This window comes from Rhinolophus ferrumequinum, chromosome 11, assembly GCF_004115265.2.
Source record: "Rhinolophus ferrumequinum isolate MPI-CBG mRhiFer1 chromosome 11, mRhiFer1_v1.p, whole genome shotgun sequence".
In the NCBI taxonomy this organism is placed as follows: domain Eukaryota; kingdom Metazoa; phylum Chordata; class Mammalia; order Chiroptera; family Rhinolophidae; genus Rhinolophus; species Rhinolophus ferrumequinum.
In genome coordinates this window covers 40016588-40038197 of record NC_046294.1, presented here as the reverse complement: position 1 = coordinate 40038197, position 21610 = coordinate 40016588, and the positions used below count along the sequence as shown (strand labels likewise).

The following is a 21610-nucleotide window of genomic DNA, read 5'->3' as shown; positions in this document are numbered from 1 at the left end:
ATTAGAACCTGTCATCAGTGGTGTGGTGATGCAGAACTTACCGTGTAAACTAGAGGACTGAACACATTACGTTTCCATGTGAACTGAGCCAGGTCTGGATTTTGTTTTTAAGGGCGACAGAAACAGCCTCATTCTACATTTTTATCCCTTCCTAGAGAAATCCCATTGTTAATGGGTCTCTAATGTAGACAAATGTCCTCGAATAACAGTGAGCACCAAGGTTATGTATTCAGGACCAGGGCTCACTAAGCATTTCAGGTCTCAGGCAGGATCCAGCTGGGTGGTTGGTCACATGGGCCCCACAGACTGCAAGTTTACCAAATGGCAAGGCTGTGGGCACTGCAGAGGGAGTGCTTGATGCACTTCTCAGAGCAGTCCTGAAGGTGGGCGTTGTTCCCTTCACTTTATAAATGAGGAAGCAGAGTCTCAGGATGACTAAGTGACTTGCCCAGGTTCACGAGTCTGATCCCAGGGCTATCTGGCATGCTGCCTCCCCAAAGGCTGCTGGTCAAGGGTGAGGATTCGTTTCCCTGACTCAGGATGGCTTTGCACTGTGTCCCCTCCACCGAGCCCTCTTTTCATTGTGTTGTATGTTTTAATTAAACAGAGAAGATGAATGGTGGGGTACTTGTCTCGATAGATCTAAGCTTGAGTCTGCTGCCTACTTGGGTTCCTCTGGTGTTTCAGGGGGAGGTTTACCTCCTGCCTCTTGCTGTCCCTTAAGAAGGGCAAGGGGGCTAAGATCAGAAGGGTGCCTTCTCCCCAGCTCCCAGACCTGGCATTCGCTGATCTCAATTCCCGGCTTCCTGGTGGAGGTTCCTGGTGGAGTCGTGAGGCATACCTGTAAATCACTTGGATCCTGTCTACAATCCTTAATAATCCCAAGCCCCACATCAGAATCAAAGGAAACACTATTGACAATTACCAAATACTAAATATAGCTCAATACATTTAAAAATGAACAATGGCAAAAGCCTGGAAACATTTTTCTTTGATGTGAATGGAGTCTTTGGCATTTGGAAATACAATAAGATGAATTAACTGCTCCTCATTACATGGAAGTCAGGGGAAGTGTGAATGTGCCTTCTCTCCTCAGCATGAGCTATTGCCTGACCGAAATAGCCCCCTTTTGTACTTACTCCTGCTTTTTCTAATAATAAACAAATTGGAGATCATGGCTAGAAAATTCAAGTGCCCGGCAGCCTTTCTTCAAAACCCTCATAGAGTTTTGTGATGTTTATCTGATCAGGGGCTACTGCTAATAATCGTAGAGGTCGTGTGAATCCACATAGTGCAAGATTAGAAACAGCATCTGCAAAATTACTTGAGGGAAATACTCTGTGTTTTATCTTTTTCTGTAAAAGTGATTTTGCAAGCAAATTGCTGTCTTTCCTCTCTTGTACTACATTTTATATTGCTGGGAAAAGTGTATTTGGAGAAAACATTTAATAGCTATCAAAAGCTTTGGAATCCATGGTTTTTTGTTTTTTTTGTTTTTTACTTTATATATTTTTCCTGATTTATTGGTGGACTTCTACATGAATAAATTAGATTGGAGTATTTAAATGATGAAATGATGGCCCCTGAATAAATAAACTGTTTGGAATATAATGATTTAGTAGGCTGTTCACTAAAATTTGATACATGACAGCTATAATATTTATACATGCAAGCATGTGACCTTTTAATATTATCTTTTTAACATGATTTTTATGGTTAATGCCTACAAATTATGAGATAATTGATTCCCCCAGAATCATCAAAAGCTAGGGAAGCAGAGAAGTGAGAGGAACAAGACTCCCATACTATCCAGAAACTGATTCATAAAATGTTCTCGAGTTGGAGTAGCACAACACTCCAGATGTGCATTTGTGATGTGGCTGTCTTCCTGTCATGTATATTACACGTAGACATTTTCCAAACATTGTGTACATTTGAACGGTTAAAAGGAGGTAGTTAGTGGAACCCAGAGTTGTAGTGGCAGCCTCGCTCTGCTTCATGAAATACGAAATATGAAAGCCTGTTTACTTAGTAACAATAACAACCTGAAAGGCTTCGGGCTGAGGCGTTTATGCATGACACATCCTGCTGGTCCCCAGACGGCTAAGGTAGTGAGGCCATTGATACCGTGGAATGCCAGAAGTTGGACAAGGAGGAAAGGCAAGTGGGTACTGAGACATGCACCTGAGTTAGAGTGCTTGGTCTGCCCTCGTTCTCAGGGCAGATGGGCCATTTGTCCCTAGCACACCATCAAGAGTCTTAGACCCATGTCGTCAGCTCCATAAACATTTTCCACAGTTTAGGACAGTGTTAGTGTTGAGTTAGTGTTCCGTTGGAAAAGGAAGATCTGCCTTTTCTTTCCTTATTCCCCAAACATTCACCTTTTTTTGTGGCCTCGTTCTTTATAATCTTAGGGATAAAGGGGCTTAAAATCAGTAATATGGAGTCAGTGTGAAGTTGTCCAAGCTTTTTCCTAGGACACATTTTTCTTGTTCATGCATGCTCATATGTACACGTACACATACAGTGTTTCCTGAAATCTAAGATACCGTCAATGATAACTCAGTATTGACTTAAAACAGTTTTCAAGATAAAACAGTGTGCTCATCCTTTGTAAAGTTCATCCACATCTCAGAAATGTTGGTATGAAAACATTTTAGAATAAAATTAATATGGTGAACAAAAGTAGCATGTATTTTTGAATTTACTTAAGCTTCAGTGTTTGGATGGATTAGCAATACCCCCACCCCCTACTTCTCCCTTTAGTCTGGGGGTGTGAGTGGTGAGGATAGAGTGGAATGTTTAAAAATCTAGGCTATTAGACTAGAGTGACACGGAAACAATTTACTCAGTTCTGACTCTTAGAGTTATAATTTCTTCAAAGCCAACCATGTATCTCTAGGTCGAAAATGACAATTTAGAGATCCCTCCATTGAAATCTCTCAGCTTGGCATCATTCCGTACTCCCATTTCAGGATAAGTGGGTCTACAGCCAGGCTTTCAGTTCTGATTTTGAGATCTCCCTGGCAGTGCTTATTACCTGCAGGGTTACTTTAGATTTTAAACAAAAAAAATATTAATCCTTTTAATTTGTAAATGTGTATCATGCATATTACATAGAAAGGGGAGATGTTATAAAATTAAATGTGTAGCCAGAGCGTCTCCACTACAAAAGGTAGGAAATCACTGGTATAGACATTTTAGTCCATTTGCAGAAAATTGCCTATTCTCAAGTAGGTAGGTCAAGTGCAGAAAGAACCTCTACTTGAGATAAAATTTCCTCTCCACACTTGGCTTTTTCTCTATTAGGATAGGTGGCCAAGAGCTGCCCAAATTTTAACATTCTGCTCTTTTCACTAGTGGATTTTTGGCTATACGTATAAAGATGTATTTGCTTATAATAGAACTCAACACTCATAGCTACAAATATTCGGTTGGGGCAAAAGTAATTGTGGTTTTTGCAATTGTTTTTAACCTTCTAAACCAGAATTACTTTTGCACCAACCTAATACTTTTAGCACCAGAAGGGCTTTAGAGAAAAAAGTGCAACTCTTTATTTTGTAGAAAGTTAGAGAATGTTAAATGACTTGCCCAAGATAATACAACCCACTAATGTCAGACAGAGGCTGGTGTAGAACCAGGTCTTGGCAGGTTCGCCTTTTCCTGACAGAGCAAGTTAGTGCGACAAAAGCAATTGATTTGCTCTTCTGCTTTTGAACATTTGTTTTCATTCAGGTACTTCATAGAATGCTGGGTAATAAGAGAGTCACACCTTACTTTATTTAACAAAAGAAAAAGACCATGTTCTGAAGCTGTGTGACAAACAGCAAAGCTGGTGACTTTTCTCCTTTCCTCATTTCTACTCATTTCCACTTGGACCTGGACTTTCAATTCCTGAGTCACTCCACCCAAGTGTGCACAAATGCACTGTGTATTTGGGCAGGCAGAATCGCCCCTGTCATCAGCATTTCATAAACACAGAACTCTCAGGTCTAAGAGCGGCCTCATGACGTACTTTTGGAATAGAGCCAAGCCCACAGCTCTTTTGTAGTTTTTCCTCAATTTACATCAGCCAGGTAGGCAGGAAGTCTGGGCTGCCATTTTCCCAGCTCCCAGCCTGGTCCCTGGAGAAGTTGTAAAACTTGTTCCTTGTTGGAGAAGGCACCTATGATTATACCTACGCCACTAATTCAATTTCAGAAGTCAACCTTGAGGGTGTTGATAACCTGTCATTAGGGATTAAGTGACTTGGGGGCTGAAGTCCAAACTGACTGGTCCAAAGAGAAACCAACCAGTTTGAATCGATGTCAAGGTACTCTTGACAGAGAAAGGAGTAAGTGTGACTGAAGCCATGTTTTCTGTCTGTTGTACATGGATTACCCTCTGAGGGGGTGATGGGGCAGGTGGCAGGTGAAACTATAGGACCAGCTAAGTATAGATTGACTGGTATTGAGATCCGTGTGTGTCAGGCTCGGTTTGGCTTTAGGGCATTTGCACACACCCAGTCAATTTAACATAAAATTCCAGACTTAATGATTTGTCTTTTTCCCAACATCTCAGTATCTGAATGTTTCAGATCTTTTTTAAAAAATTACCTGAGAAAGCTAGCTTTAGGTTAGAGCATTGAGCAGGTTAGCAAATGGAGTGTCAACTGTCAACTCAAAGAATGCCATCTGACCAGAGGCGGCAAAAGCCTCATTCTAGTCACCGTTCCTTTGGAGACCTGTCATCCTTCAGCCTTCCAGAGTCCTCATGGTGGCATTCAGCGACAGCACATTACCTTACAGATACTCATAATGACCGCATGCGTCCCTGAAGAACTGTTCCTTGAGGCTCATTATTTCTTCAGTTGAGAGCTAGAGAAATGTGTAAAAATATTACAAAAATCTATGAAGTATTAGGCTCTTTTTTCAAGGGTTAATAGAAACTTTTGGAAAATTCACATGGTATTCCTGGCAGATACGGGACAAAGTGGTGTCTAAGCCATTTGGGGAGCACCGAATCAGTCTCTCTTAGAGGCCCGTAGTAGTTGTGTTTTAGGCTTTGATTCATTTTTTTTCTTCTCCTTTTGGCCTTGCCTTTGGCATTTCAGCATGTTTATTCATCACCTTTGGGTAAACCTTGAAGTCACCTCTACACTGATACTCAATGTCTTACCTGAAGCTTCCCTTGACCTTCACTCCCTGTCTGAACTCTGAATGGCAGTTGTGGAGGGTACTCTTTTTATTTTGATGTCACCATTTTGTTCCTGCTTTGATGGAGTCTGGGCCAGGTAGATTTATACACGTTCTACTAGCACCCAGGAACCTTGACATGTTTCCCAAGCAGGAAGCCCTGCCTGCATCATGAGGGCCTGTCCCCCACCAGGGGTCTGACCATTTCTCCATCTGTACTGGGGAAGCCACAGAACCTGCTCTAAGGAGTTGGGCGTAGTTTTTCATTGTTGCCGGTATTGGTAATTGCCCTTCTAGATATCTGGGTCATACATTCCTCCTAAAATGTGAAAAAACAAAAACAAACCCCACACTCCTACGCATTTTATTACACCCCAGTATTGTATGTTTGTATACATATATATTTTTTAACTGAAGAAGAAAAATAACCCTGCCTTTGTACGCAATCCTTTTAACAAATTGTTTATTGTTGTATCCAGGTGACAAGCATGGTAAGTATTTTCACCAAATTGAGTATTCTGTATTTTAGCTGTGCTTGGCAGACTTTTTGGCTAGCTTTGTGTTATCAGCCTTGGCTTTTCTAGAAAAGATCAATTTAGAAAAAGGAGAAACCATTTACCTGGTAGCATCCCGTGTCCTCAGCTACAAAAGAACCCCTGTAGCCTTAGCCCCATGGCGGGGATACCTGAGAGCGCATGCGCCCCGCCAGCATGCTGCTTGGCCCGACGTCACCCCCGCCCGCCCCGCTGCTTCTAAGCCCCGACCCCAGGTGTCTGCCAGGGCTTCCAGGCCTTGCATGACTCCAGCAGCTCCTGGGACTGTGGCCCCTTGACAGCGCACATAGCCAGGGCCTCCCCACACTCTGGATGATCCTTCCCCAGATGCACAACTGCGCCTCTTCTCCCCCTTAGCCACTCCCCCCGAAAAAAAGCAGGGCCGTTTTTTGTTGTTTTTTTTTTTTTTTTTACCTTGAGTGTGTTAAGTAATTAGAGAACTCTCCCTTTGGAAGCTGGAAAAATAAATACATTGTCCGCCCTTCTCAGAGGCTTCCCATTCTGTTGGAAAATGGATTAACAAAATTTTTTTTTTTTTTTAAGAAAACTTGCCACTCGGTGTTCTCAGTGAATGTTCAGAGTTACTGTAGGTTGAGTGTGTTTTAGCCTTCTGGCTGTGTTTATTTATTCGTGCATGTTTGCTTTTCCGGCCTCTTTTGTGGCTCTGTATTTTAGTCCATGTGCTCGTGGCTGTGCCTGTGTAAGCTGCCTGGTAGCCATGCGTTCTGTATTAAGTTTGTGTGTCACTGTCACCTTCAAGGATCAGACTGCAAAGGATAAGGCACTTCAGCATATGGCTGCCATGTCGTCAGCCCAGATCGTCTCGGCCACTGCCATTCACAACAAGCTGGGGCTTCCTGGGATTCCACGCCCCACCTTCCCGGGGGCGCCGGGGGTGAGTCACAGGCCAAATCTAGAAATGATGGCCCCTAGGGGCATGGGGTCACTGTAGGCCAGCATGACGCTGTCTGCCTGGCACTTCTTATGATTGGGGTCAGGTGTAAGAGAGGGAAAAGACCATCCTGTGGTAAACTGATGCTGGGTGAAAGGAAGGGAAGGAGGCAGGGAGAGAGAGTGTGTGTGTGTGTGTGTGTGTGTGTGAGAGAGAGAGAGAGAGAGAGAGAGAGAGAGAGAGAGGAAGAAGAAATCCTTAGTCCTTGAAGATACGGAATTAAGTATCACTTTTCCAAAGCCCTTCTATGTTGTGATCTATCTCTTCTGCTCTATTTTTTTTCTGGCCCTTGGTCTGTGTTCCTGTGTCCTCAGGATCACTTTATGGCAACTAGCCCTTAAAGGGACAAAGTATTCTATTAACAGTTTCATATTGTATGTACCAAGGGATGAGAAGCCTAAAATTATGGTTCCATTTAATCCTCATAATAATCTTAAATGCCCCTTATTGTTATTGCCATTTTACAGATGAGAAAACTGAGGTCACTTTGTAACAAAACAAGATTTTGGGTAACTTGGTCATAAGTATCTAGATAGTAACATCAGTACTCAAACCCAGGGCTCTATACCTCTCTATACACAGTGCTGCCTCCCCAGCAGCGTGTTGGCAGGCACCAAAAGCCTTAGGAAATTTCACAGCAAAGAGGTGTCTGTACTGCAGCGTGGAGCTCCCGGCCTCTTGTTCTGAGCTTTGTCCTTTCCCTGGCTGGGCCCGTGGTCCTGTGAGTTATAGAGCAGAATATTGCCCTGGGAGCGTTTCCGAATGGAGGAAAGAAGACAAGGCTGGGTGGGTGTATGAATAGAGCAGTCAGACGAAATATCTGCGAAGCCTCTGCAGTGCACCCACATCTCTACCAGATGTCAGGAGAACACAGATGCTGCTGCCTGGTTGTTGTCCTTGGGTATTATCTGGAAGAGGAGCGAGAGGGAGCCCTGGGTTGCCAGGCCGAGGACATAGGTTCCAGTGTCAGGCCTAGCAGTGACCACATCTGCACTAAGGCAGGCTCAGTTTGCAGCTGGTACATGATCTGAACCTGCTCTTCAGCAGGGGTTGCAATGTATAGACATCCTGAACGGTGCTTTGACATGAACTCAGAATCCTGAAGCCTCTTGCATTTTGCTTTCCAGTTCTGGCCGGGAATGATACAAACAGGGCAGCCAGGATCTTCACAAGAGTAAGTCTGAGGAGGGACTGGTGTGGACAGCAGGGGCTGGTCACACTCCATCCCGGGTAGTGTTTTCTTGGGACCAGACTGCCTCGGGGCTTGGAGGGGACATTTAACTTGAGATCACTGAAGTCATCCCCCTGTGTTGTCTGCTGAGGCCAATAGCAGGAAAGAGACTACTCAGATCCAGGGGACATGGAAACACCTCACTCCCACCTTCCATTTAGTGATCATCCAGCAAGAAACAGGAATTGAGTCCCTGTCCCCTCATGGTTTTGAAGGGCAGAGCCTGGGCTCTTCCTGAGAAGTGCCTGTCGGAGAGAGAGGGCAGTGGATGCGATCCTATAGCCCATCCTGTTCTGGCGTTCCCTGCGGTTGGGCGGCTAGTGGAAAATCCCGCTGATGCTTTGAGCACCGGGGAAGCAAGCTCAGTAAACCCGAAGATGGGGGCAGTCTAGGGATAAGAGCAGAATGGAAATTCTGCCCCTATATTCTCAAAAGAACTTGAGCTATTTGGCCTAGAGGAGAGCCTGAAGCATGTGCCAAACCTTGCCTGGAAATGGTGACCACTGACTTTAGTCTCTGCAGGGACAAGAAGAGAGGTGAAGAGATAGATGTCTAGCTTGTCCCATGGAACTGGCGTGAGGCTTGGTGGTTTAGTCCTCAGCACCCTCTGACCCGCCTCAATTGGAAACAGTAACTGTCTCTGTCTTGGCGGACATCCGCCTGGGCTGTGCTCGCACCTGCAGGCAGGGAACCTCACAGTGGGAAGGACCCCAGGTTGGGTCCCTAGCCCTGAGAGGCCACAGCCAGGCCTGGGGAATAGCCGCTGCTCCAGTCTTTGTTCCTAACTCTCTCCATCCTTCTGTCCCCAGTGTCAAGCCCTTCGTGCAGCAGGCCTACCCCATTCAGCCAGCGGTCACAGCCCCCATTCCAGGTGAGTCTCTGTGGGGCTCCCTCTCGTGTTGTTCCACAACCACATGTCCCCCCTGACTTGCAGAGCCATGTACACCCCTCCTTGCCCCCACCTTCTGTAAGGCAGGGTTAGCCTGGAGCTCAGGAAGGTCACACGTGTGTCCCCTCCCAGGTCCCTCATTCCTCTCGGTCACCTCCTGACAGCTCTTCAGATGGGTCTTTAAGGAAACAGGAAGCTGAGCACTTTCACTTAGTACCCTGTGTCACCCTTGGAAGGGGAAGTGGCTGTGGTTCCTTCCTCATCATTAACAGCTGAATTGGGCAATCCCAGTCCTGAGGGCAGATAGGGTTTTACTCACCCTTTCTTAGATAAATAGGTCTCAATTCCTACCACCCTTTCTTTAAAGGAGAGTTTCCATGGAAGCGCAAACTGGACATCATGAATTTGTCCAGCCCCCCACCCCACCCCCGCCACACACACACACAGAATTTACTTGGTGGAGCTGCTCTCTGCTGTAGGGCACAAACTGAAAATGCTCTCTGCTCCAATACCGTGGAGCGTTCTGGGAGAATATTCTATAGTGCTGGTGACTTCAATCTTAAGAAAGGAGGGGGACGAACACAAGAACTGTCCAGCATGTGCCGGTCTCACAGGAGATCTTTGCAAGCATTCCTTTCTCCTCTTCAGTCACTCTTGCCTTGATCCCCAGCAAAGCCCCTTTGTCCAGGATTAGGTGTCCTCATGCCACAGCCCATAACCTGAGCTGAAGTTGGCTTTGTGAGGAGCCACAGGCATTGTGCTTCTCTGGGCCACTGCCTCTGGGATCCTTGGCCAGAATTTCTCCATTGCCTAACTTAGTTCTACCCCTAGACACTGGTGGAACAGACCGTTGGCCTTTCCTCCTGGGTCATCCATTTTGTAGGCCCTACCCCAGTACTGGCCTGTGGCTCAAGGGAAGGCGAGTGGCCAGCATTAAAGATGACGATTGGTCTTTCAGGTTTTGAGCCTGCGTCAGCCCCAGCTCCCTCAGTCCCTGCCTGGCAGGGCCGCTCCATTGGCACAACCAAACTTCGCCTGGTGGAATTCTCCGCTTTCCTCGAACAGCAGCGAGACCCAGACTCGGTGAGTGTGCTCAGACAGGTGTGCCTCAAATCCAGAATCTGCTTCCATTGCTGTTCACCTTCACACTCCTTTACCCTGCCCTCAGTGCCTGACACATAACCTGTGTGAACACAGACCTGGGGAGGACTAGCCAAGCAGCGTTTCAATGAAGTGAAAAGGTATTTCCATTGGCAAGTCTGTAGGACTTCAGAGGGGAAAGGTTATGGACGCTCTGGACCTGAATCTCCAGGAAATCCTGGAGCTGAAGGGAAGGGCCTTACTAGGTTCTCGCATTGGGTAAACTTTAACATTTATGGAGCCTTGCCATATGGCTGGTGCAAGGCAAAGCTATTTATGTATACAATCACGTTTGATCCTCACCAAAACCTTATAAGCGTAGGTGTTGTCTGATAGATGAGGAGACAGAGAGGTTAAGTAATTTCCTTAAAATCACACAGCTAATAGCTGATGGATTAGAGATTCAAACTCATGTCTTTAAAACTCAAGCCTAAACATTTAGCCCTTATCTTCTACTGCCTTTCCAAGTCTGTGTTTTCTCGAGATAGCAAGTCGTTATCTTCTTAAGGACAAGTAACAGGATGGTACTTTTAGCAGTTTGACATAGAAGGCGATGCACTATAATATCATAAATGCCAGTAAGGTTGGCACCTAGACTCTGTGTGTTGTCTCCCCCACCCCATCGAGGGCCCATCATCCCATTGTTTCTGAGCCAGGCCCAGCTTTCCTCATACATATGTGAGCCTCCCCTTCTTTCCCACCAGCAAGCTCAAGACCCTTTCCTCACTCCCACTCGCTGGCTGTGAGTGTGAGCACTGCATCTGTGTGTGGGAGAGCCCAAGGCAACAATTGAAGAAATCGTGAGTTTGTCTTTGGGATCTTCACCAACTCCTTGCTATGTTGTCTCATCCACCCGGCTAATCTCCAGGGCCCCCCAAAGCACATAGGTGCCAGGCTCTCTGTGTGTCTGCTGCTTTGCTGTCATTCTCTTAATCAGGAGAAAGTGGCATGAATGAATTCACCATCTGTCATAAATAAATGTATCCGGTATGTTTAAACTCAGATACTGAACAATGGCAGGTGACCTCCCCAGGGAGTATTTGTACGTGACGTCAGTGGAAAGCCTGTGATGATAGGATGGGCAGAGGGGCCTCTACCAGCTATCACCACAGCGGAGACTCAGGGGAGTCCAGGGTAACCCTCTGACATTTCTGTCTATGAATTGGGAACTCTGGGAACTGGTACAAAAATAGAGCCTGCTCCAAAATGAGGGGGAAAACTGAAGAAAGAGATGTAGAGTCAGTGATTGGGTCCATCAAGGCAGGTATAGGAAAGTTAAATTATTGAAAATAAGGAATTTCATAAAAACAAGGAGGAAAAATAAAATAATAATGCTTTTACCTCAAAAAAAGAGAAAGAAAACAGGGAAGAGAAGGCCAACTGGATCACTCTTCTCAAGTGGCTGAGTGGTTTTACAGGAAGGGTGTTGGTGATGGCTTAAATCCCTATCTGTGGGGGCACCGAAATAAATAAGATTACTTTCTGATTCTAGGCTGCTACTTCTTTCTGGGAAGTATAGATGATTCTTTGGCTGAAGGCTTTGCTTTGGCCTAGATGATGCTTCTGCTTTTCATAACTCGTTTGTGTAACACCTCATTGCCTACAGAGTACTTTATCGTTGATCATTTCATTCTGTCCTCATAGTGCCATGAGGTAGATTCTGTTTTCCCCATTTAACAGGTGAAGAAACTGAGGCCCAGACACATTAATGGCTTACTCAAGATATTTAGCCAATAAGCGTAGGGGCTAGGAGCCCAAATCTTCTGTTTCAATATACTTTTTCACACGACTGCAAACTACCACCAATTACAAAGGTTTCTTAAACCGTGTATTCAGTCTGCCTCTCTCCTGTGTGAACAAATCTCTGTCTTTGCTTGTATATTAGTTTTTCATTTTTGCTAGGACTAGAACTCCAAGGCACTGGGAAGCAAAATTCCCAAGATGGCCGTTGCTTCCCTGGTTAAAAGATTAGAATATTTTATCACTGTTAGAAAAAAATATTTTTTTATTTTAAAAGCTTGTGGCAGCCCCTCAGTGTGACTGCCCTCTTCAGTGAAGGACCAGCAGGGCCCAGGATGCCCAGTTCTTTCTGTTGTTATTCGTGGTTGTTGGGCTTCACACTGTGAATCACTGATAGACTCCTTTAGTCCATTCCATAATCATTCATGAGCACGGGCACGTACCAGGTGCCATACGGAGGAGGGGCCTAGTACAGGACACTCAGCCAGTCTCCGCCCTTATGGAGTGTAACGGCTACTGAGGAGACATCCTTGAAACAGTAATCACACAAGAGGTCATTGCAAAGTGTGGTGACTGTTAGGAAGGAAGAATATCGAATGCTGTGATTAATAGGGAACAGACAGGCTTCCTTGAGGAGTAACCCTTACTCTGAGAGGCAGAGGGTTGATATGGTCATGGGGAGAAGAGAGAACATTCCAGAAGTTGATGACTCTGAGGTATGAAAGCAGTAAGTGAAAGTTGGTAGATAGTTTTAAAGGCAGAGCCCACCAAGTCCTCGGAATAAAGTCCAGAGATAATGTTTCATGTATGTTCAGGATTATACATAATAGTCTGAACGGTTCAACTGGATTTGGCCTTTTCCTGATGAATGAAAAGGCTTGGCCCAATAGATTGGACTCCAACACATGACGTCAACGGTCCTGAAATAAATGGAAGGCCTGGAGGGAGTCAACACCCTTGGGCCTCTTGAAAAAAATCATATTTTAGAGGGCACGAGTTCGGGCTGAGAGAAATTAAAATTCATTCAACAAATATTTTTTAAACACTACATGCCAGCCACTGTTTCAGGTGTTAGGGGTTCAACAGCAAAGGAAACTAGGTCCTTATTTTCATGAGCCTCCATCCTAGTACAGAAGACAAGCAATAACCACCCAAACATGTACACACACATACGTACACGCACAGAATGTGAGGTAATGTTAAGTGCTAATATGGAATAAGGATCCTTCTTCACAGTTGAAAATTACTTGCTCTTTAGATTTTAAAAGTATAATTTCAGAAAATAATATATATATTGATGTTTCTGGCTTGTCTATTATGACTTTAAATGATGTGTATCAGATAATGCCAGCCAAAGCTGTACCACTATTGTGAAATTATTTTACTAAATCTTAACGTCATTGTCACTTGTTAATGTCACTTCTTCTAGTCCTGTTACAAAGCATTATTTTGCATTAATATGCAATGAGTTTAATGTCTAGAAATGAATTCATGGCAGATTGTGAATAGCACAAGTATTTGATTTTAGTGGAAATGTGAGTGCTTGAACTATGGTTCTTGTGCTAGAGGAAGCAGCAGATCCTTGGTGGGGAAAAAAAGGTGATTGATTAATTGAAATGGGGAAGAATTATCGAAATTGTTTAAAGCATGTTGACAATGTCTCAAGCACCAGTTTCTCAAATTATGTAATATATGCTGTGTTTTGCAAACACAAAGTGCCATTACAATGAAGCTGTAATGGCACTTGAAGACCAACGTAGTGTCACACTGAAAAATTGGTAGCATGCGAGTGGTTTCTTTGGCTCTAAGACTTTTCGTGGCTTCTCCGACTTTAATTTTACTCTATTTTTGTTCCAATTATAGGAAGATTTAAAGTCGTCTAAAATAAATGTGTCTGGTATGTTTAAACAAATGTGGATATGCTATACTTAAAACTTAACATCAAACATTAGCATGTTCATTTGATAAGGAAGCCAACAAAGTGGCAGATAATTCAGGGTCCCTAAACAGATTCACCTTTGTGAATTCACTAGAAGTCACGTTTGGATTCCCTAGATCTTTGTCTACATACAAGCGTGCACACACATTTCCCCCTACTTCTTTGTAGTGGCTTAGGTGTATTGGAATCAAGGGGTTATAGATAGCGGTGGCAAAAATGAAACAAATTAATGAGGTGGGTGCAGTGCTTACCATTTGTCGTCAGTGATTTCTTTTATCCTCATGACAGCCCAATAAGGTACATCATTCTATTCCATTCTGTAGTAGAGGTTTGGAGAGATCGATGTCTTGCAGCTCATCAATGGCTGTGCCAGGTTTGAACTCTCTGGTGTACTATCTCCCAACAGGAGATAAGGCACAAAGCATACTTGGGGAGCAACAAAGCGAAGAGGAGAACCTAGTTTGCCTAGTCTTCAGTCTAGGGTGGCCTCCCTTAGTTACCACTGTTCTGGAAATTCTCTCTTAAGTTCACCACATAGGTCATCATTGCCACCACTAAAGCCTCCTTCATGACTCTGCCACCCTTAGCACTAGTATTACCAGCAGTCGTAATAGTAGTGATAGCCAACGGTATATCTTATCTTATTTAATCCTCTGACATAGCCTGCCCAGTGTTAGGCAGCCAGCTGCTGTTGGAAATAGGATTCAGATCCAGTTCTGTCTGCTGATTCCACATCCTGAGATTGTAACCAAAGATTGTGGTCCATTTGTACCCAATGAGTAGCCTGTTCTGCAGTCTACAGCGGGCTGTCATCACTAAGGAGCTGAAGGCTGAACACTCTGGGGGATGCGCGCCCCCTGCTGGCTCTGCATCGTTTATCAACCAGATGGCAACATTTCCCCAAGTCGGTGGTTGTTTATATTGGTGGAGAACCAGCAAGTCAGTTCCTCTCTGTTACCTTTGGCTCCGCTAGAAGCTAAGAGAAAAACAACAGAGGGTGAAGAAAGGAAGATCTAAAAAACTAAGACTGTTTTAGAAGTGGTTAGTACTGCTTGAAAACACACTTTCTCCATGATTTCAGTGTTGCATATCAAAGGACTTCGAATGTTAAGTGTAAGATCCTCCACCCATGGTGGGCTATTTACAAGTGCCTTGCCTCTAATCAGGGCCAGTTCCTGGAGCCTGCGTGAGGCAGCTGCCGCTTTACACAGATGACAGCCTGGTCTTGGTGAGCTGTAAGCGGGATCCTGTGCGTGCATGGGGAGTGGTTTTCCTGATAAAGCCCAGCGGAATTCCTCTACCCCACCCTGGGACACGGCAGGTTCCTCCAGCCGCCTCCCCCTAGTCCCCAGCTCATCTCGGCCACATCCTGCCCCACAGCTGGCAAATCCCTGCCTGTTCAGACTTCCCCGGCACAAGGTTGTCTGTTTCACGCTGTCGTGGTCTGGACGGGAGAACAAGGAGAACCGTGTGCAGAAAGCGTGCGAGGGTTTCATGAGGTCGGAGTCAAACGGCCAGAGAAGGGAGAGCTTTTGGGACAAGGACATTGTCCCTTTAGGTTTTGAAAAAGCACTGTCTCGCTGAAGAAGAAAAGTTCCACAGTGTGGTACAGGAACAAACGAGCACAGAGAAAGCACACACACCTCCTAAGCAACACCTGTGTGTGTTAGAGCAACAATGATCATCACTAGCACTTCCCGAGTGGGGTTATAAGCCAAGTGTGTTGACCCAGGTACTGTTCTTATGTCCAGTCTATCAGTGAAGGAACGGAGGCTCCGAGACACGAAGGCACATTTATCAAGACCCACAGCCGGGACGTGGCTGTGCCAAGGTTGGGCTCCACTCTGTATTCTTAACCACTTCACTGTAGTTTTAAAGATGCGAAAAATTACTTAAACATAAAAGCAACTGCCTTCCAAAGTATGAGCTTCCCAGTCACAGACTGGATGTGCAAGGTCCTTCACCCTGGGGAGAGCGTGAGGCTGGGTTTTCTCTGAGCTGCTTTTCCGACCTGTGGTTCTGTGAGTCTTCTTCAGGTTTGGGGCAAGGCGCAAGAGAAGCAAGGAATGCTCCCACCTGGACTTGAGAACTTCTCTCTCCTCGTGCTCTTGTGACAACATGGTCATTCTCATGGAATGAGGAGGCTGATATCTGAATTCTTACCAGTGATGTGAGATTCGGGGCAAATGACTTCACGGCCCAGCCTTCAGTCAGTCCAGGGGGCACAATAGGACTATTCTCACTGTATGACTGTGGCAACTACAGTTAGCTACATCCCTGAACCTGTTAAGTACTCCACAAATGTTTTTGAACCAGAATGCCTTGTGGAAATGTAGCAGGAAATACAGCCAGACAGATGGAAAGGATTTGGCTTGGGAGGTTCTGCACAGCAGGTGATTTCAACACTATTGAAACTCAGGTGGGAGCCAGAAAATGTTTTTAAATTAATTTTTTTTTTTGAGTAGGTAGTAAATTCATAAGTGGTCAAAAGACTTAAACGAATGGAAGGAGACTTCCTTCTAATTCCTATTCCACCCCAAGTAAGGAACTGGTTTCTTGTGAATCTTTCCAGAGATCTTAATACGTACACAGCATAATACAAACATCTATTCTCCCACCTTAACCCCCTTTTTAAAGAGATGGGATCTGATGTGTGTGTCAGCAGATGATGACTGTGGCAGGTTAGAGAACGGGCTGGTGGTAGGGGAACAACGTTACTGGTCCAGAAAATGGGTGACAGGGACCAAACCAGGGCACAGGCAGTGGCCGAGGGGACAGAAAATAGTGAATGTCAGAGGGGAGAGACATTGTATGGATGACATCAAAAGGTGATGGGGAATAAGTACTTGTAGAAGGAAGAGGATAATGGAAATGACTGAGTTTTTGAAAGCGAGGGTGGTATCATTGGAAGAGTCATGGAACGTAGAAGGAATCACGATTGCCTTTGTGATAATGCTATTCTTTTTTGTCCTCAAAAGAAACCTGTTGAGATGAATATTGGAAACAGAGAAGCCCAGAGAGTTTAAGTAATAGCCCAGCACCCAGCGCATAGATGGTGGGGTTGCATATTTGAACTTTGTCTGAATCCAGAGCCCGTGGTTTGAGGAATTTGGGGAAGGCTGCAACAATAACCAATATTGAGGGAGATCTTAGCATGTACCAAGTGCTTTCCCGTGTATTAATCTCACAGAGAATGACACTTATGTATTAGGTTGGTGCAAAAGTAATTGCGGTTTAAAAGGTTAAAAATAATTGCAAAAACCACAATTACTTTCTCACCAACCTAATACCATCCCGGGAAGTGGAGAGGCCAGGGCTTGTTATCAGTTCACAGGGGGCAGCCAGTGAAGGAAGGTGATTAGGACATTTGGAGAAAGAGCAAAGCAAAGACAGTTGGCTTGGGTTACATGGGAGGAGAGAATTCCTGAAGGGTGCCCAGACTTGGGTGATGGCAGCTTCTCAGCCAGGAGGCAAAGGATTTTGCCGCATGGAATGTCCTGGTCTCTATTTCTAATTGGCTAGAACAGTGGAAAGCATGGAACCTCCTGGATATGTGGGAGTATGTCATCAATCTTTACCGCCTGAAGGAGCCCCAAGTTCTCGCCTCTAGGGGAGTGTGGGCACAGAATCCCAGAGAGTAGTTTCCAGGCTCTCGGCCTCACGTGGAAAGGTGCTGGCTCGGGTAGTAGATGGCCATCAGCTGCGACTAGTGGCCATCAGCTGTAACCAGTTAGCCATTAGCCACTGATATAACTGCCACGGCTGCGTTGGTTGGTCAGTCGGTTGGTTGGCGGGCGGAGAAGCGGACAGCAGGTTGCAGGTCGTGTGGATCCTGCCTCCAGTGAGACTATAGTGGTATGACTGCCCTATCTATGGCTCCGTGGATGTTCCTTTTTGGCCTAGCCATATCCTACGTTCTTATGTGGGGAGTGGGAGCAGAGACCCTGCAGGCCACCACGCATGACAAATGGCGCAACGAGCAGGGTCCCCTGCATGACAGGGAGCCTGCACTGAAGTTCTGCATATACATCCTGCAGATAACCTTATTGATTTCCATAAAGGCAATTGGTCAGATGTAGGCCCAAGGATGATTTAATCTTCGTATCTTTATAGCTACTTTCAAAGGCCTAAATTCACAGGTCAGCTAAAATTCTTTTGTTAAACCACAAATCCTGACTTTGGTTTGGAAAATGTGACCAGTGTAGCTCTAAGGAAAAGTGACATGCATGAGACCTATGGCAGAAACAAGGGCAGATGGTTTGAATGGGGAGTAGGTTGGAGAAATAAGGAAATAAGGTCAGAAGCAAGGTTCAAGTTCCAGATTGCCAGGAGGGTCCTTGCCTGTATCTTGGACTGGATGGGGAAGGACAAGTTTCCTCTGGAGAAGTTTCCAAGCCCTGCAGTGGCTGCTGAGGTGGTCGCTACATCTCACGGTGAGGTCCTATATTTATGGGAAATGACTGTTTGGGCACATCTGGTTTCTGTCCTCTACTCCAGCTCATGGCATGTGTGTGGATCTCATTAATAGTAAACCTGCAAACCTGCATCTGTGCAGTTCCCTATGGCTCACACAGAACTGGCATGTTTACTGTTTCATTTGACCTTCACATTGAACCCTAGAGATGAGCAGACCAGGTGTCATCCCTATGTTCAGAGAAGGAAGCCAAGACCCATATAGTTAGGCAGCTTGCCTCAGGCCCCACAGCTCAAAACCAGCGGAGCCTGGATTTTAACCCATGTGTTGTTAATGTCTGCATCCCATGCTTAGAATAAATGATCAGAAGGGACACTTGCCCTCCCGGTTCTCAGAGGAAGGCTACAGCTGGCCTGATGGTTGGCTATAGCCAGTGTTTGTTTCTCCCAGGTTTTTTTCATACATTTGACCCAGGGTGGCCTTCCAGTAAGACACGGGAGATAAGTGTCTTCCAGTGATGGAGGCGACGCTTCACTGTGGTCTGTGTGGCTTTCCCACCCTGTCCTGCATGACTGCTGAGCTGTCGTGTCAGCTCATACACGCACCTCTCACAATAATAGTGGGTGGTTTATTCTCAGCGTCTGAGCTGCTCTGGACACTCACCCTCTTTCTTCATTACCACTTGGGGATGAGGCAATTGAAAGCATCTGGAAATCTGGGTTTTATAGACATTTCACAGAGGCCCCAGCCAGGCTCCATCTGCTTTCCTTGGCAGGTCAGCACCACACCCGCCTGCCTTCCTGGTCGCTGTCCCTGCCTCACAGTGGGCTCTTCCTTACAGCTGCACTTCTGTGGGGACGTTGCACTTCTTTCCAACAGCATCCCCTCTGTGGAGATGATGGTGGAGGGGAGAGGTGGGGGTGAGGGCAGGGCATCCTGGTGTGAGATCTGGGAAGGAAAGACCTACTTGCTCCTAGTTTCTTGTTTTCAGTGATGTTTCTTTTGGAAAGAGCACAGGGAAGAAATGAAGCAGCACTGGTGCTAAATAGCCAGAACAGGGCTGGTGCTGGAGCGGGAGCCCGGGCAAGCCCTTCCCATGCAGGTCACTCTCCTTAGCTCAGCCCCACAGTCACTCCCCGCCCTGCAGGGACCAGGGGTCATGACAGGTTGCCCAGACTGCCTTGGGGGTGTCTGGACCAAGAGTCCTGGCAGGAGCGTGACAGGAAGCAAATGTAGGTGATTTGTCCTTGTTGTGTTCCAACCTGTACATTATCATCCCTTGACATGAGTTATTTGTCTTGGTTTCTTTAAATTCCTAAGTGGATTATAATTTTTCTCTTGGTATTATATGACAGCAGTCATTTTTCAAGGTTTTAACTACGTTCTTCAAATACTTGGAATTTTTTGAATAAATTTAGGAAAAGACCGCCATCTTCAGGCCGGACAGTGTAGTGCAGTGTTGGAGGGAGCTGCCCTGATGCCAAAGAACCAGCAGATTTATAGGGCTTTTCCTTCCTTTTCCACAAAATGTGAGCTGCCTCGTCAGAGGTCTCGAGAGGAGAATGTATTGGCAGTCCTTTCAAAAAGAGAGAGAGAGGGAAAGGGAGAGGAAGAGAGACAGAGAGAGAGAGAAGAAAAAAAGAAAAGAAACCCTCAGTGGGAGCTGTGTTATTCTGGTTTGTCTCATCTGTGATGATGGCACCCTCCCAGGCTCCCCAGCCCCACTTGCAAGGACAGTCTCCCATGCTTCAGAGTGGACTCTGATGAGCATAAGGGAAGAGCAGGGGCCAGATCACTCCACGCCCCGTGTGCCCATCACCCCCACCTCAGTCACCCTAGTTTACAGTAGCTAATGGCAGTGTCGGCACTGTAGGAATCACCCCAATGTTTCTGAAATTTTCCTCTCTTAATTTTGCATTAAATTTTAGTATTTCCGTTTTGTTGCTGTCAGAGGGATAGCCTTAGTTTCAAATGAGCTCATCTGAAGAAAAGAAACATTATTTGGGAAAATAATAGTAATGATAAACTACGTGCTCTGCACAGTATTATATATTTCCTATGCATTGTCTCATTTAATCCTCGTGACACTCCTTTGATGTAAGCATCATTGTTATCCCTGCATTATGGATATGGAAACTGCAGCAGAGAGGGCTAGAATCGCCCATCCTGGATGGCTCAACTAGGCAGTGGTGCCAGCGCCAGGCTTTAGACCAGACCCGTCTGACTCCCGAGTCCAGACAGCTCAGCCCTCCTCCCTCAACAGCAGAGAGAAGGAAAGCCAGGGACTAGGAGAAAAAGGGACCTCTTAGAACAGCTTTGGGGGTGGAGGAAAGTTCTTTGTGAAACCCTGAGGATAGCTAAATAACCCTTTGCAAGTAACTTTGTTGAGTTTTTAGGATTACATTCACCTTTGTCCCTGTTTACAACTGCTGTGAAGAAGAACTGGAGGAATTACAGCAATAAAAGGAGAAAATGAGCATTTCCCCAAGTCAAAATAGAAGTCAGCGTACTAAGATCATGTCAGGTGCTGCTGAGTGGTGGGATGTTTTGATCCAGACAGGATTTTGCCGGTGTAATATTGGTCTTTTTGGTGAGCCCTACAGTACAGGCAGACAGGGATCCCAGCTTCTGCTCGGTTGTCCTGAATATTTGAGCTGTAAGAAGGCTCTGTGATCTGACCAAGTGCCTTTCGAGTCCAGGGAACTGGGAGCCAACCTCGATAAACATCCTGAAGCACGACTCTATTTATATTTTTGTTCCCTTTATAGTTCTTTCCCTTCCTCAAAAAACTCCATGGATAGGTTTTGATTGGCTGTCTATTTCATTTAATAAAGTAATAAAACTGCTTTATATATAAGCAAAGTTGAACCGCATTCGTGGCCTATAGAAAAGCAGCAGGCCACTGCCCCAAGTCTCCCCACCTCCCCGTCCTGCTTCTTAGGGACAGCTGCTTACAGCCCATCAGCCATTTCTTCGTGTGTTATCTCTGTATTTCTAAATAACATGCTAATATATCTCTATCCATCAATTTTAGACTTTTTTTTTTTTACTTCTTACTATGGAAACTCAGGAGTTAACTCTAAATTTAGCACTTGTCCCCCACCCCTTTTACTTGTAACCCTCCCAATGTGGTTATGTCACAATTTTTGGTTTAACATTCAGTGTTTATATTGCAAACCGGTGTAAGTTTTGCACACAGTGTGGTTAATGTGATCTATTAGAACGATTTCTTGATTGTACCATTTGTTTTTTGTAGGGTTGTGATTGCCTCTTATTTTATTTGTTCAGTTTTCACATTACAGAAATTCATCCTCAAAATTTCTAACAGACTTCTCAAACTCTCCTCCAGGTGGTCACATAAGTCAGGGAATCTCTCAGGTCTGTTGGTGACATCCCTCCAGGAGCTCTGCAGCTCCTTGCCCACTCCACACTGGCTGCTCTTCAGGTCAGCAGCCCAGCTGTTGGCCAGCATGTTCCTCTGTCTCCTCGGTTAGGGCCTCAGCTTTTTCTTTTTTTATTTACTTCGTCATTTCATGAATGTATCCTCTTGTGGATACCTGAGAATAGTTGCAAGGAA

General features: G+C 45.4%; 1 protein-coding gene across 8 annotated transcripts in view; it reads left to right on the top strand.

The window, feature by feature from the left end:
• TEAD1 (TEA domain transcription factor 1) overlaps window positions 1-21610 on the top strand; it is a 256610-nt gene that overhangs the window by 189772 nt on the left and 45228 nt on the right. For 6 of the 8 annotated variants that reach the window (XM_033119593.1, XM_033119591.1, XM_033119590.1 and 3 more), the window contains 5 exons: window positions 5654-5665; window positions 6489-6623; window positions 7808-7854; window positions 8721-8782; window positions 9759-9883. In XM_033119593.1, coding sequence (XP_032975484.1) covers window positions 5654-5665; window positions 6489-6623; window positions 7808-7854; window positions 8721-8782; window positions 9759-9883 — 381 coding nt within the window. The remainder of the gene's footprint in view (window positions 1-5653; window positions 5666-6488; window positions 6624-7807; window positions 7855-8720; window positions 8783-9758; window positions 9884-21610) is intronic. The other 2 variants (XM_033119592.1, XM_033119589.1) reach the window with 1 other exon arrangement.